This window comes from Oenanthe melanoleuca, chromosome 2, assembly GCF_029582105.1.
Source record: "Oenanthe melanoleuca isolate GR-GAL-2019-014 chromosome 2, OMel1.0, whole genome shotgun sequence".
NCBI classification, from domain to species: domain Eukaryota; kingdom Metazoa; phylum Chordata; class Aves; order Passeriformes; family Muscicapidae; genus Oenanthe; species Oenanthe melanoleuca.
The window spans coordinates 38,107,298-38,121,461 of NC_079335.1; the positions used below are offsets into that span (position 1 = coordinate 38,107,298).

General features: G+C 42.3%; 2 protein-coding genes across 4 annotated transcripts in view; one reads left to right on the forward strand and one right to left on the reverse strand.

The window, feature by feature from the left end:
• Positions 1 to 187: 187 nt before the first annotated feature.
• On the reverse strand, positions 188 to 13,708 carry CHCHD7 (coiled-coil-helix-coiled-coil-helix domain containing 7). Of its 2 annotated transcripts, XR_008839758.1 has the most exons (5): positions 13,439 to 13,708; positions 10,649 to 10,726; positions 9,983 to 10,081; positions 6,002 to 9,220; positions 188 to 5,781 (listed from the first exon to the last, which is right to left on the reverse strand). XR_008839758.1 is itself a non-coding variant. In XM_056483799.1 (4 exons), exons 2-4 carry the CDS (start codon positions 10,700 to 10,702, stop codon positions 9,119 to 9,121), a joined length of 255 nt encoding a protein of 84 aa, XP_056339774.1. In that variant the 5' UTR covers positions 10,703 to 10,726; positions 13,439 to 13,708; the 3' UTR covers positions 188 to 9,118. The 2 variants fall into 2 exon arrangements, 1 of the variants encoding a protein (XP_056339774.1); XM_056483799.1 differs by having other exon boundaries at positions 188 to 9,220.
• A 68-nt stretch (positions 13,709 to 13,776) lies between these two features.
• The window catches only part of PLAG1 (PLAG1 zinc finger), a 51,109-nt gene continuing 50,721 nt past the window's right edge, over positions 13,777 to 14,164 (forward strand). Inside the window, exon 1 of one of the 2 annotated variants that reach the window (XM_056483797.1) lies at positions 13,777 to 13,988. The gene's annotated coding sequence lies outside the window, so the exon portion shown is untranslated. The remainder of the gene's footprint in view (positions 13,989 to 14,164) is intronic. The other variant, XM_056483798.1, reaches the window with a different exon arrangement.

Consider the following 14,164-nt stretch of genomic DNA (forward strand, 5'->3'; position numbering starts at 1 on the left):
GTAGTGTTTAAAGAAAGATTGGATGTGACAGTGCCACAGTCTAGTTGACATGGTGGTGTTTGATCATAGGTTGGACTCAATGACTTCAGAGGTCTTTTCCAAGCTAAAAGATTCTGTGATTCTTTGACTATAAGGTGAAGAAGATACCAACACTGAATAAAATAGTCAAAAAGGCACATTGAACACATAAGTTAAAAATTATTTAGTAAACGAACACTGGTTTGTATCTCTCAAACAGTCTCTCTTTATAAGACATTTAGACTTAACACATAGTGACAATAGGTTTTCCATGTTTTTTTCCCTAGCTGGTTGGACATGTGGACATGTAGAACCTGGCAAAGTTTTCCATGTGGTTTTTAGTTTTCCTTCTGTCTTTCTCTACCACCACCAATCCAGAACACAGTAATTTGAAATAGCAAGATTTCAGAAGGATTTTCTACACCTATATATTTTTCTGGAACAATCTCTCTGATTGGAATATCCCTTACTTTTCAGGTCACCAACAGGAGAACAGTGAAGCATCCCTTACAAGCATTTCTCCAGTTACATTGCACATGAGCCATTCACCACCTGGTTGTCTCTTAAGAACAGCTTTTGAGTAATGCCTTGAAAAGCCCTGTCATGAATAAGCAGTTGCACAAAGAAGTTTTTTAGCAAGCAAGATCTCAACAGGCATTTTTGAAACCACAGCAGTATCTGTGCAGCCCCTAATAGCAGCAAATCAAGATGTGGAAGCACAAAAATTCTCCCAGCTGCAGAAGACTATTCTCTTGCCAGTCTGCCTTGACAGTTCACTGTTGCTTGAGGAACTGCATCCAAGCCAGCACTTTCAGCACTTCAGCAGGTGATTCACCAGCAGCTGAGTCATTCCTGTCCAAAGCTAGCACATGCAGAACCCAGGGAGGGGTGGAGGGCTGGGGAAGGGAAGCGCAACAAAACTTCCTCCACTAATTCATGCCATCTGGGAATGACAGCCCGTAGGCCCGCAGCTTTGTTTGCAAAACATTGTTTACAATTTTTATTATGAAGTCCATAGGGAAGGAGACTTAATTTTATTTAACAGTTCATCATCATTACACAAACCGTTGTTCTGGGTTTAGCTTCAGCAAACAGGAAGCAATACTCATGATTAGTTAGTCAGACCTTTTTTTGCAGGCTTTTGTTGTTAAACAATTAGATGGGGAAATTGGAATTGAACCCACTGACATGCAACTGGAGTCTTTTGGTGTTAGAGGTCTCTCTGGTGAGCCATAGAGGATGTGAGCTGTCTCAGTCCTGACTCGTCACTTTGGCTGGTGGCAACCCAAGCTTACATGGGAGGTCCCTTGGCTTAAAGGTCCATAGCTGAACAGAAGGGCAGCAACCACAAATGGTTAGCTGTAGCTGCTGCTTGCTGCCCCAGGCACACCTGTCCCAGCGCTGGCACAATCACTTTCAGTGTGAAATTATGTAAGACCAGTCACTACCCACACAGAAGCTCTTCCCTTTAATTTGCTTGGTTAGCAAATGTGAGCAGTCCAGTGAAGGACCCAGCAAGTGTAAGAACTGGTGGAAGGTCCAAAGTGAGCTGTCCCTAGGCAATTGCACGGGGTAAAGGGAGCAGGGTCTCCTCATTTGACATTACTGAGCTGTTAGACAGCTCAGCCCTTCAATTTATCTCACCTTATAAGGTTTTATCTACTAATCATGGGCACCACTTCAAACAAACAAACAAACAAACAAACAAAAAAAACCCTAGTAACAATTTGTTGCTTTCCATGTTCTGCAATGAACAATTAATACACCAAACTTAGCAAAGGCACACTGTTGATTATTCTTTAACATACAGTGCAGAAAAGCCAAATTCACAGTCTGAGTAATGCTTTAGAATGCTTGGCTACAGTCAAAATAAGTCTCAATAATCACTTTGATCTGCAGTTTCCACAGAACAGGAGCATCTACTGCACTTCCACTCTGACCATGCAGCCTGGCTTGAAAACAATTCCTGTCATTGAGGGGAGAGGTGAATAAAGTAGACACACTTGTCTTCTCAAAGGCAAACTTTGGGTTTACCTCAGGACAAGAAAACTGGACCAGAACTGGGCTTGAGTTGCCCAAAAAAGTTGTTTCTTTAAGGGAATATGAGTAGGGGCAAAATATTCCCATATACTTTTTTTTGCACCAACTTCTTCAGATGGGAGGAGAGATACTTGAATTTAGCAGGTGGTGCAACTTCTTGAGGAACTTGGATAAAGGTGTAAGAACATGAGGAGTGTAATATGAACAGTTAAAGGTCAGAATTTAAGATGTATCAAGTGGTTGGGCATTTCCACACCACGAGTATAGCCTGAAACATACCTAGAGGGCCAACAGACATGGGGAAGAAACACTGCCTAAAAGCCACAGATTTCCATTCTGAAAAAGCTTGTCTGAAACTCATAATGTCTGGGCATGGGTCCATGACTACAAGAGCCCTGTGGGGATGCTACAGGGCTACAAAAAATAAGGGAGAGGCTGCACTGTGCCCCATCCCTGTGTTCTAACACATCATCATTGGTGATTGAGGCTCCTGGCCATTTACTGAGTAGGGAACTTCAATACTACAGGTGCACATGAACTTATAAAAGCTATTCAGAAGAGTAATGTATCTAGGCCTAGGTCACTATTTTGTTAAAAAAAATCCAGATTTTACATTGGTAATTAAAAAATCCTCTAGGAGAGGAATTTTACATAAAATAAATATATTTTTATTTCATACTAAAGTCTGCAGATGCCCTCAAATGTTCTTTTTTTCTATTTTCTCTTTGCTTGCTTGAATTATCTTCACAAATTATACTTAGCTTAATAATACTAAAATATTTTAAACAGGTTTTAAAGATGGGAAAAGTCATATTTGTAGGCTTTGCAAGAAGGCAAACATGCACATGATCACAGGCATGCAATGAACACTGATGTGCAAATGTCTACTTAGATTTAGGCTGGTTTCCTCTCAGGTTTGGGGGTTTTCTTCAACTTGTTCTTTTGGTGAGGTTTTTTTTGTGTCTTTTTAGCAGAATGAGGCCTAGAAGTTTGAACAATTAAACTATTGGTATAGGTACAAAATAGGCCTGCTTGGAAATGCCATTAGCTGCCATTACTTGCATATTTGGTGTTTTGGGTTTTTTCCAGCCCAGCTGGTAGAATATTGTCTTTGTGAAGAATTTAGAAGTTCTTTTTCTACTTGTGGTTAATTAAATTGTAGCTGTCCTCCAAAGCAGGGCAAATTTCAAGGCAGATGCATAAGAAGCACTAAGCTACTGCCAAAAACTATTTTTTTTTTCCCTCTCAGGAATTAGGGATTTTTAGTAGCTGAGGAAGAAAGGTACCAGTAATATGATCTGCATAAATACCACATTTCTTTAAGAAATGTATAGGAGGAAAACTTTGTTTATATTACCCTTATTTGTAGTACAGAAACTCTTTGTTATGTCCTGCTGTTTCTGGGTAGGTGTTATTTTCCCAGGGCTGCCAGAAGGACAATTTCATACTTTATTATGAAGGTAGGTCCTTATCATGGCTTTTCTCAGAGCCCTGTGTTTCACCACCCATTATACCACTTTATATACACTTCTATACTTACTACATTACCCAGCATATGCTGACTACTCTTTTGTTAGGTAGGGTCTCTCATGATGCTATGAGAAATCACCAGGCAAACTAATATTAGATGTCACTACTTCAGCCATAGGAATAAAGGGTTGAGGTGGGAGAGGCGATGACCTTCATTTTGTTTCTTTGAATAAGTAATTTCAAGGTCATTTGGATAAATACTGTAGGAGTCAACACTGTCTGTGAGCTACCTGACAGGTTACCTGTTAGATAAAATCCAAAGCACATGATTCCTAATCCAAAACCCACTGTGAAGAAAAGCATATCCCAAATACCACACACATCTTCCAGTAGAGAAAAAGAGGCAACAGGGAGGCAACTTCTTTTTCCTGCAATCATGTCTCTCTAGAGAAATCACACCTAATTATAAAACATAGCCAACTTCTGTGGTGCTTGGTGATACAGAGATAACTTCTCATCCAGAGATGTTGAAATCTGTATTGAACACAGATTTCAAAAAAAACTCTGCACATGCTAACACATTCACTACCCACAAAAGGGTTTATGCATGTGAATGTAGTATAGTGAATGATTCTACTCATTAGAAACCCCAGGAATTACTGAGAGACTGGAAGTAGAGTCCTGGGATGCCTTCTGGTGTTCAGATTTGCTGAATGTCGAATGTCCTTTTAAAGGCTTGTGCAAGAACATATGTGAACATACCATGTCAGGCATCTCATCAACAGCATTAATCCCTTATTGAACAGCAAATGTTTTTTCTCTTGGGCTGGTGCATGATCTGTCAATGTGCAAGCTGAGCTGGAAATAGATCACAAGGGAAGAACTTGCCCAAAGAGTCATTCTCTACAAGTAAACAGCAATTCTAGACTCAAAGTAACATCAGTAACATCCATTCAAATCCATTCAGCATTAGGAAAAACAGAGCTAGAAAGTAAAAAAAAACTTGAGTCAGAAACTCAAAGCTGATATTGCAGGATATGGTAAATTCATAGTGTACCCCCTACCTAAGGGTTTGTCCTATTACCTTCATTCCATCCTTTTGAAACATGAATTGAAGCAAGCATGACCTTTTCCTATGCAGCAACCTCATTCAATTCCACTATTTAATAAAAATAGGAGAAAATGCCACCCTACTTGTAATAGGCAACCACATTCACTGATCACTTCAACAACTGCATGCAACTCTGCAGACAAGGACTGCTCAGGGATCCACGTTTCAGTGAAATAAAAATTTGAGATCCACATGTGACAGAGTAACAAAATATTACCAGCAGCTATTTCCATAAAAACACCGCAATTTTTTTCTTTTTTTTTGCCAAAACAATTGGAATCTTATCAATTAAAAACATTTAGATTTGTCAAAGTCAGGCTTGAGCTGATGGCCCCTATTTCTTAGTGTAAACTTTAGAGCTGTGAAGCACTTTTAGAAATGAGGTATTGCCTGAATATACTATCTTGAGCATAATATTTTTTGTCACTACGCATCACCTTGTTACAACTGTTTTCCACTTTGACAGACACCAGCTCAACTGCAAAAAGTTCTACCAAAAGCTCATCTAGGCACACATTCTTGATCACTTGAGTGCAAAAATTTCATTACAAGACCATGAAAGAGACTTAGAGCAGAAGCTGATGCAACACCCTGCTTTCCAAAAGCTTCAGCTAAATCCAAAGAAATTTTCACGACTCTAGAGTTAGACAATTTGGACTCAACAATCCTTGTGGGCCCCTTCCAAATCAGCATACTCTGCAATTCTGTGAACTTCCTTTGAACATCTTCAAGAGCACAGACACATCCCAATTGTGATAGCAGAAAATTCTGAGCAAGAAGAGGCCTTGCACTGTAGGGTAACAGAGAAAATGTGATGGCAAAAATGTACAGATGGGAACCAGGATATTCACCTAGACCTGGGAGAAATCCTATAGCTCAGTGCCTAGTTGTGATCAAATAACCACATTGAAAAAGGACCAGATTCCAAGGCTTCTCAGGCCACACAGAAATCTCTTATTTCCCAGCAGTGATTTTAGAGTCCTGTCTTCCTTTTTTATTTACAGTGTAGAGACAAGACCAATCTTTCCTTTCTATTGGATGAATTCTGCTACCTCGATGGGAAGAGACCAAAAAAGCTTGAAAGAGCCAGTAGTGGGTGGAGTGCTTCTGTTTTCAGTCTGTTGTACAACAGCACCATCCAGCTGTCAAACAAAAAATTATCAAACATTAATTCCACTATCCAGATTTGGTCCTTATATCACAAGCAAAATGAGTAATTACACGTATTAAAAAAACAAACCCTAAAACAAAACCCAGCCTACAGGTCCCTTCCCTGCTTCTTAATTATATTGACCCACTGTGTTATGCTTTTTGGGTTAACACACAAGAGTGTGCTTTAGGGAAAGACAGGCTGAAGCTTACCTCTGTTTCAGTGAAGTGTGGAATGTAAGCTCCCAGGTATGAGGAAAAGACCATTATCTTTGGCTCACAACCAAAGGCAGTTAATCACACTACAAAAATTAATGGAAAAATCTCAACTTGTAAGAGCCTATATTTTAGCTATCATGCTTTACCACTCAATCTTCAGTAGTGAAAGCAAGAACACCAACCTCAGGTAAAGGATAAAAATAATAAAAACTCATACTCAAGTAACAGACCACTCTTGAGAGACATTACAACTGAGAAAACTGCTTGCTCTCCCAAGATTTTTCATAAACTTGTGTTATTTAACATTAAGGCACATTCAATGGAAATAAATGGCATTCCTTACAATGGATGACTGTTTACCTGAATTAAGTCTACAAGGTCACTGCTTAAATTACCCTCAGTTCTACACTGAACTCATTTTTGCTGTAACATCCACAGGGAACACGCCATGTGCATCCACTGATGATTGGAGGTCTAGTGTCAGACTACTGTTTCTCTGTATTACATGTGCCTTAGCCCATCCTGTGATCCCACATTCCTGCACTGATACCTGACAGCAGTAATGCATCTCTATTTCTGATTTTTTGAAGACCAGTACTAGTTATTTATACTTTACAAATCAGCACAGGGTACCTATCAATGCCAAAAGATAGGCCAGTCATCCTTTAAAAGAAAACAACATTAGTGGAAGCTTTCCAAGTAAATATTGTCAGGGGAAAAAAAAAAAAAAAAACAAAAAAAAATACCAAACTTGTAAGTGCACCACTTAACCTAAGAGAAGGAGCATTTCTACATGCAAAGAAAACCTGAAAGGAAATCCTAGGATAAATGAGAAGCCCAAGTTCCTTGAAGTTATGGGAAGAAGAACTGGCATGACAACAAAGAATGAGATCACATTTTTCTTGCATATATTTAAAATATACTGTAGATTTTAACATAAGTCCACAATTTAAGAACACAGCAACAGAAAAACAGCAAGCACTAGAATAGTAGCTAAAGCCACAGGAGCAAAGAACATGTCCAAAGATACAGCAGAGGTGGCAAATGACAAACCTGTGCCAAGTAGGAGAGAAGGTGCCCTTAGACAAGCAAGGCAGCAAAGCCAGAAGAGTCTGAAGAGACACAGCCCTAAGGAAGAGGACAATAGCTCCCCAAAATCTTCAGACAAACAAGATCAAAGAGAGGCATGGTTAATGAGGAAGTATTATGGGTAGGTTTAATGAAAGCAAGAAGTTCTCCCACTATGAGAAAGCAGAGAACACACAACCTTCAAAAGGAGTTGTATTAGAAAGTCATTGCAAGACTACATCATTAGATCAGAGACAGAACAAAGGTACTTAGAAAAAAACTGCAATGAGAACAGACTAAATCGTTAAAGTCAGTCAAAAAAGAACTGGTGCCAAATGGGGAAAAAAAAAAAAGAGAGGAAAGATTGGTATGTAGGAGGGTATTAAAAAGTGGCAAAGATGTAGCAGAAAAGAGCAAGCCCTTGAATCTAAAATGAAAATATCTTCAGCTCCACACACACACTAACAAAAACTAACAACAACAAAAAAACAACCAAAGACAACAACAACAAAAAAACACCCCAAAGAAACCATCCACAAAAAGAGGAAAATGTCAAAGTTAGCACTTTCAGTGAAGAGAAAGTAATTTGAAATAAAGAATCTTATGATCTCGATGGAAGAAAGTACATTTTCCTTGCCAGGAACTGACAAGAGAACTTGTGACATGCTTGAAGGCTGCACAGCTTTGCTTGAAGAATTGTATACTCAAAAGGCATAGTTACACACTCATTCCAACAGAGAGGGCAGGATCAATCCACTTCAAAACTCAGATGTAGATGGAGAACAGAAAGGAGCAAAGCAGATTTTGTGGAGTTACTAGTCAGATCAAGCACAAAAATCACAGTAAGCATAGAAATAGGCCTACAGTGGAAAGAAACAAGACAAGCCAGACAGGAGAAACAGAAAGCCATGAAGTCTTTCCAAAACAGTCTAAATAGAGAGGCAACACTTTTACACCATCCTTCATGAGGTCAGCCAGAGTTCTGCCAAGTTGATCCCAGTAAGAACTAGAGGATTTCACATGGAACCTGAGCTCATGACAGTAGTTTTTTCTGCTTTATCACAGGATACAAGCTTTAAGCCAGGACACCCAAAGGTAAAAGGTAAAAACCACTGTTTCCACTAGACAGCAACTTGCTTACATTTATTAGTTGTTCAATTTAGCTAAAGAATCAAGCTTATTTAAGATTAGAGTACCAGTTTAAACTGAGCTTTGCAATCTTGTATGAGTAAGCATTTCCAAACCCCAGGTTTCAGCTGTCCAGAGTCTTAGATAGATGTACTATAGTTAAACCTGCCATGTCACTCAGAGGATCTGTTTACATGTCTGCAAGTCCCCCCTGCCTGCCCGACACTAAAGTATCTATTTACTATCCACAGAAACTACTATTCAGCTCAGACCTGAGGAGCTCAGTTTTATCTTGACCAATCTCTCTAACCTTCTAACTAGCAAAGCCTGCAGATCTGATTTACCGCAAGTTTCTGCTGTCACTGACAAGTGCAGTGGCAGACCTAATGACAAGCTTGTTTGATTTAGGATTTTAGTTCATTAACAGTCTTATTTAAACTGGGAACACAGAATACATCAATTGTGAAAACAGTGATAAAATCACACATGGTAAATCCATACTATTGAGCAGAACAGCTTAGTGCAAGAAACATGTTGCATGTACCAGCTTCTCAACCTGCTCCAGTCTTAGAACCACACTGCAATGCTCACCAACCCCCATCTTTTCAAACAGACTTTCTGCAAGTCTCATTAATTTTACATTTAGTATTTCACAGCAAGGTACTTTCTATTTCCAAAAGTTTCTAAACAAGTTGCATTGATATTCATATCTTCCAATAAAAAGAGTTCAGGTTCCTATGACAGGAAGTATGAATAAACCCAGGAAGTTCTATCCTAGAAAGCTCACACATTTCATAGTTTAAGATCTTATTTTAATCCAAGATATGGCAACAGTAAAATCCAGTTCATAAAATGGTAACTTCCTGCTGCTAAGTCTTCATATGTACAGTGATAACAGTCAATTCAGGATTCTAGTCAGTAGGGCTTCCCCATCGATTCCAAGATGCTTTTTCTTTCTTCTGCTGTAGGCATCTCTGGTTTCACACCATTTCTCTTCCTTTGCATCATAATTTCATGCTGAAAATAGAACAAAGTGAACATGAGAACAGATTTCACAGAATCTCTGCTCCTGAGCTCTGAATGAGCAAGACTCTTTAATAGAAAAATGCTTTATATATCAAGACCCAGGTACTCTGAGCCTGATTACCTGATAACTAAACATACTAGTAATTAGTTCAAGATATCTGATAGTTTACCTTGCTGCCTCAGAATACAGTGCAATCAGTATTCCCATTACTCTATGCCAGACTAATGCACAATCATCTGTAAACAGGTTATTTTTGTAGTTGGCACAAGTATTTAAGCCTAAGCTAAAACCTCTTTACTACAATGGTATAAGGAAAGAAAAAGGCAGAAAACAGTTTAACTGCACACAGTTTCTCATGATACTTCTCCACCACCAAATAAGCTTTATATTAGGTTAAAGTAACCATGATCCAAGCCAGTGGGAAACCAGATAACCTTACCTTGCCTCAGAACATTTTCACTGCATCCGTTCAAAAGAGAACTTATTACTAGAAATATGTGACTCAAGTTCAGAGGAAAACATCAGGTACTGCAAGAACACTGACTCACAATCTAAACTCAGAACAATCAAGTGAAGTGCTTTGATGTGCATGTGCTTAAGTCTGCCAGCAACAAATACTGAGACTACCTGGGCTGGTAAGTTACCATAAAAACATCATTACCAGAATTCAAGGGTTCAGAAAGCAGCAATGTCAGAAGTAATGTACATAAAACAAAGCAAGGAATAAAATTTAGAAAGTTTACTGTGCTTACCCAGAATTTTCTGCAGTTTTTATACTTCAAAAAATAATCAGTACACATATCCTTGTTATAGTTGTTGTCACTCATACATTTTGTAGTGGCATCTGTTTCCTTTAATAGGGGAAAATATACTTCAGAGCTGAGGGAAGTTACTGTACTCACTGTTTAAATATTTTAACAAGTCCCAGAATATCTATGAAGATAGGAGTGAGCTCTTCAGATGAAAGAATACTACCAAAGAGAGCAAAGGAACACCTATTACAAAGGATCATCAGTACTTCCAAGCAGTGATTTCATTTGGAGATAACAGAGAATAGTACTCTTCAGACAGTAAGTACAGAGTCTACAGAAGAATTGTTTACAATGATGCTTGGTATAACTCACAAAAGACTTAAAAAATAACCAAGCTTGTGTAACCAGGCTTTCAGGCTCTGGTTTTAGGGACAGACAATTTAAGAGACTGCTATCAGTTGTTTCACTCCTGTTTATGGAGAATTACTTGTTGTTTTATGCTTATTATAATGGATGATTTTCAGCCCTTCCCATCTTCAGACTCTTAAGAAACTTTTAATGCGAAGTGCTATAATACAAGTGTGCTATTTGCAAAACAGTCCCCTAGAAAGTTCATTATTATTTAACACTGAAATGTAGAGACAAATCTCAATTTGATCATCTTACCGCTACACATGGATTTATATCGTGATCTTTAAGCTTTTTTGCATGCCTGGACATTCTAGGCAGACACTCGCACCTTGGCTAGAAAGGGAAAATAAACAGATTAAGTATCTACTTTTAACAGTAACTCAGGGTTAAGTCTGAATTTCGGGATGTAATAAAGGCCTTTAACTGTAACACACAGTTTGGTTATCTTAAAAAAGAAAAAAAAAAAACCAAAGAAAAAAACCTCAAACTTCTTTTGCAAAGTTCAATAATGGCAAGACAACACTAGCAAATTTAGCCCATCACCAAGACTCCCTGATGAACTCCTGCAGAGAATGGAGCCACTGCAGCAGCTGTCACACCAGCGTGTCTCATGGAGGAAGTGACCATGTGCAGGAGAAACAGCTCCATAGAAGCTGTTCACAGCCAACACACTGTAGACACCGCAATTAATAGCGCGTGGGAGGAATGTACAAGTAAACTTTTCCAGATTTGTGCCTACTCCTTAGCGGGATCACATCTGCATCTTCACTGAGCTTTCCAGGTACAAGTGCCCAACTATCTCCATGTTGCTATATCAAATATTTAATAGAAAAAGAACTGGTTTCACCGCAAGGTGGGACCAGACCCACACACTGTGTGTGACGGTTTGAATCACATTTTTTACCATTTAGTAGCTTGACACTGACTCTAGGAACTGTAAGCTTGAGAGACACAAAGTTCAGTGCCAAGAATCTATACCAATCCAACATGATGACACCAAGATGAACAGCAGACCCTCTTTCCCTTTACAGCTTCCTATACATTGCCTCTGGCACACATATGTTGATACAGGTATGTGTTCCAAACAAATACTAAATTGATCAAAAAATAAATTAATGTTGACCAGATGACTGCTTGAATCAATGCAATCAGAAACATAGGACAGAGGGAGCAAAATAAAGCACTGCTAATGAAGGACATAGCTTAATCTTGTTGTTTTTTTTACTTTCTCGAAAAACACTGATGCCAATTCTTAACCAAGATCTTTTTCTGTGCACATTAGGGAATGGTAAGTGCAAGAATGGAGTAAAATGCCTGTTTTGCTTGATACCAGATTGAAAAAAAAAAACTTCAAATACTGTTCTTTGTTGCTCATAGAAAACCATATTTTAGATGGGGTTTCTTCTTTGGGTAAGAGTAAACTATTCCCAGCAAACAAGCCTTAGGTTTTACAAGCTGTGTGTGTATACTTGCCTGGTGCTGGGAGTACTTTTTGCTTTCCATATGATCATCTTCTGAAAACAGACCTTTTAATTAAAGCATCAGGAAATGCTTTCACTTTCCTTTGAGAACTATCCAGCACTTAAGTTTATTTCACAAGCTAGGCAAATGTTCTCTTTTTTGATGGGTGGAAGTGCATTTTTGATCAGGCACTTCCAACTTAAATGGAAATACAAGCAGCTATACTGGCATCATCACAGACTTCAAGAAACGAGGAGGGAAGGGAGAAGTAGGAAGCAAAAGGAGCATACCACAGTGCCTCACCTAACTCACCACAACAAGATACAATATTTTCAGATGTTTGCATGTGTCTGTGTTATGACTCTGCATTTCATTGATATTACCACCTAAGCAGACATGCCTCAAGGTGTACAGTGTCAGTCTAACTTCAGACTACCTCTCTGAAAGAAAAATTGTGAGTCATAGGATGTGCCATCATCATCAGTGTCCCTTATACAAACTGCACTCGACACTTTCAGTTTAATTACACTACCACTCCTGCAACCGTGCCCGGCCTAAGGAACAATGCATACAATCCATTAAACACCTACATAACGAATAAGCAGTTCAGGTTCTAACGAAGATGCACAGTCAGAGCAGGCAAATGCTTAAACATTCCTAGTATTACCCAAAAGGTCTGCTAGCTCCTGCGCGGTGCTCTCTCCCCCTCTCCGAAGTACTTCAGACTTGAAACACTATCAGCTGGAAGGGCAGGCGGGTCACGCCGAACCGCTGCTGGGCGACTGAATGAGCAGTTGGGCAGGAAGCGAGCTTCCCCCTCCTCCCAGCCTTCACACACGTACGGGCTTCCCTTCCTGCTTTCAGATTACAGGTCAGAGCCCAACCACAACCGAAGGCTTGTCTATTCCACAGTTCTTAATTATGCTTTAACACATTAAGAGTTGTAAACTGTACCACAGAGAAGCAGGGCTGTTGCTGGCACTCTTTAACCCTAGGGCTTTTTCAGTTCATAAACCATTGGGGCACTTTGCTACAGGCTCCCGCCCATTGAAAAGCGTCTGGTCTGCTTCAAACGCACGCATATAGACACAAGTTCGCCAATCATGCTGCAATACAGACCAGCTCATTAAAACTGTGAGCCCTGGAACCAAGGCCGTTCTAACAACCCCACAGCTCTCCGGGCAGTCGGGGCGGCGGGGGCAGGAGGAGGCGGCCGGCGGGCCGAGCCGCTCAGCCCCGCGGAGCTGCCGCCGCGCCCGGCCCGGCTCCCGCCGAGGGCCGGGGCCGCCCAGGTGCGGAGGCGAGGCCGGCGCCCCCCGCCCGGTCCCTGCCCGCCGCCGGCGGCGGAGCGGCCGAGGCGCCCGGCGACCCTTCCCCCGCCCCGGCTCGCTCCCCGCGGCCGCCGCCTGCCCGCGGCACCACCTGCCGCCAGGGAGCGGTGCCCGGGCCGCGCCGCCGCCGGGCCCGAGCGGGGCTGCCCCGGCCCGCGGGCGGCGAAGGTCGAGCGGGACTTCCCTCCGCCGGCCGGGAAGGGGAAGCGGCGGGCGGGCGGGCGCAGCGCGGGTCGCCGCCGGCGGCACTCACCTCCGTCCCCGGCCGTGTCCGCGGGAGCCCGGGGCGGGAGGGGGGCAGCCCGTCTCCAATTCGAAAGACGTCAGCGGCTCGGGCAGCGCGCTTAAGTACGGGCGCAGCCTACCCCGCTCCCGGCCCCGCGGCTCCCCCCGGCCCCGCGCCGCCGCCGCCCACGCCCCGGCGGCTCTGAGTGGCACGGCCGGGCCGCCAATGGCGGCGGCGCCGCGCCCGCCCCGGCCGTGAGCGGCGCCTCCTTCCACCAACGGGGCGGGCGGCGCGGGCCGCAGGCGCCGGCGGCGGGGCGCGGCCGCGGCCCTGACTGACTGGGGGAGGCGTCCAACCCGCGGTGCGTGTGGGCGGCGGGCGGTGTGGGCGCGGCGTGTGCGGCAGGCTGGGCTGCACCGCAGCGCATACACTACAATGGCTGCTGGAAAGACGGGAAAGCAAACAATTTCCAGGCCCGCCGCGTCCAGCCCGAAATATGGGGAAAAAATTACAGAAAAATCGGAGAACACTGTAAAGGGTGGAAACGGGGCGCAGAGGGGATGCTGAGGCTCCCGCGGTGAGTCTGCTGCGGGTTTGGGGGGCAGGCGCCGGGGTTTAGCAGGGAAATATCAGGGTTATTTAAATTATGAAGGGGGAGGAGGAGAAGGAGGGGGGAGAGGAGAGAGGAGCAGCGAGCAGTGAGGAAAAGTTTGTGTTAACCATCCCTCCCTTCCATCCCTCTCCCCACCATCT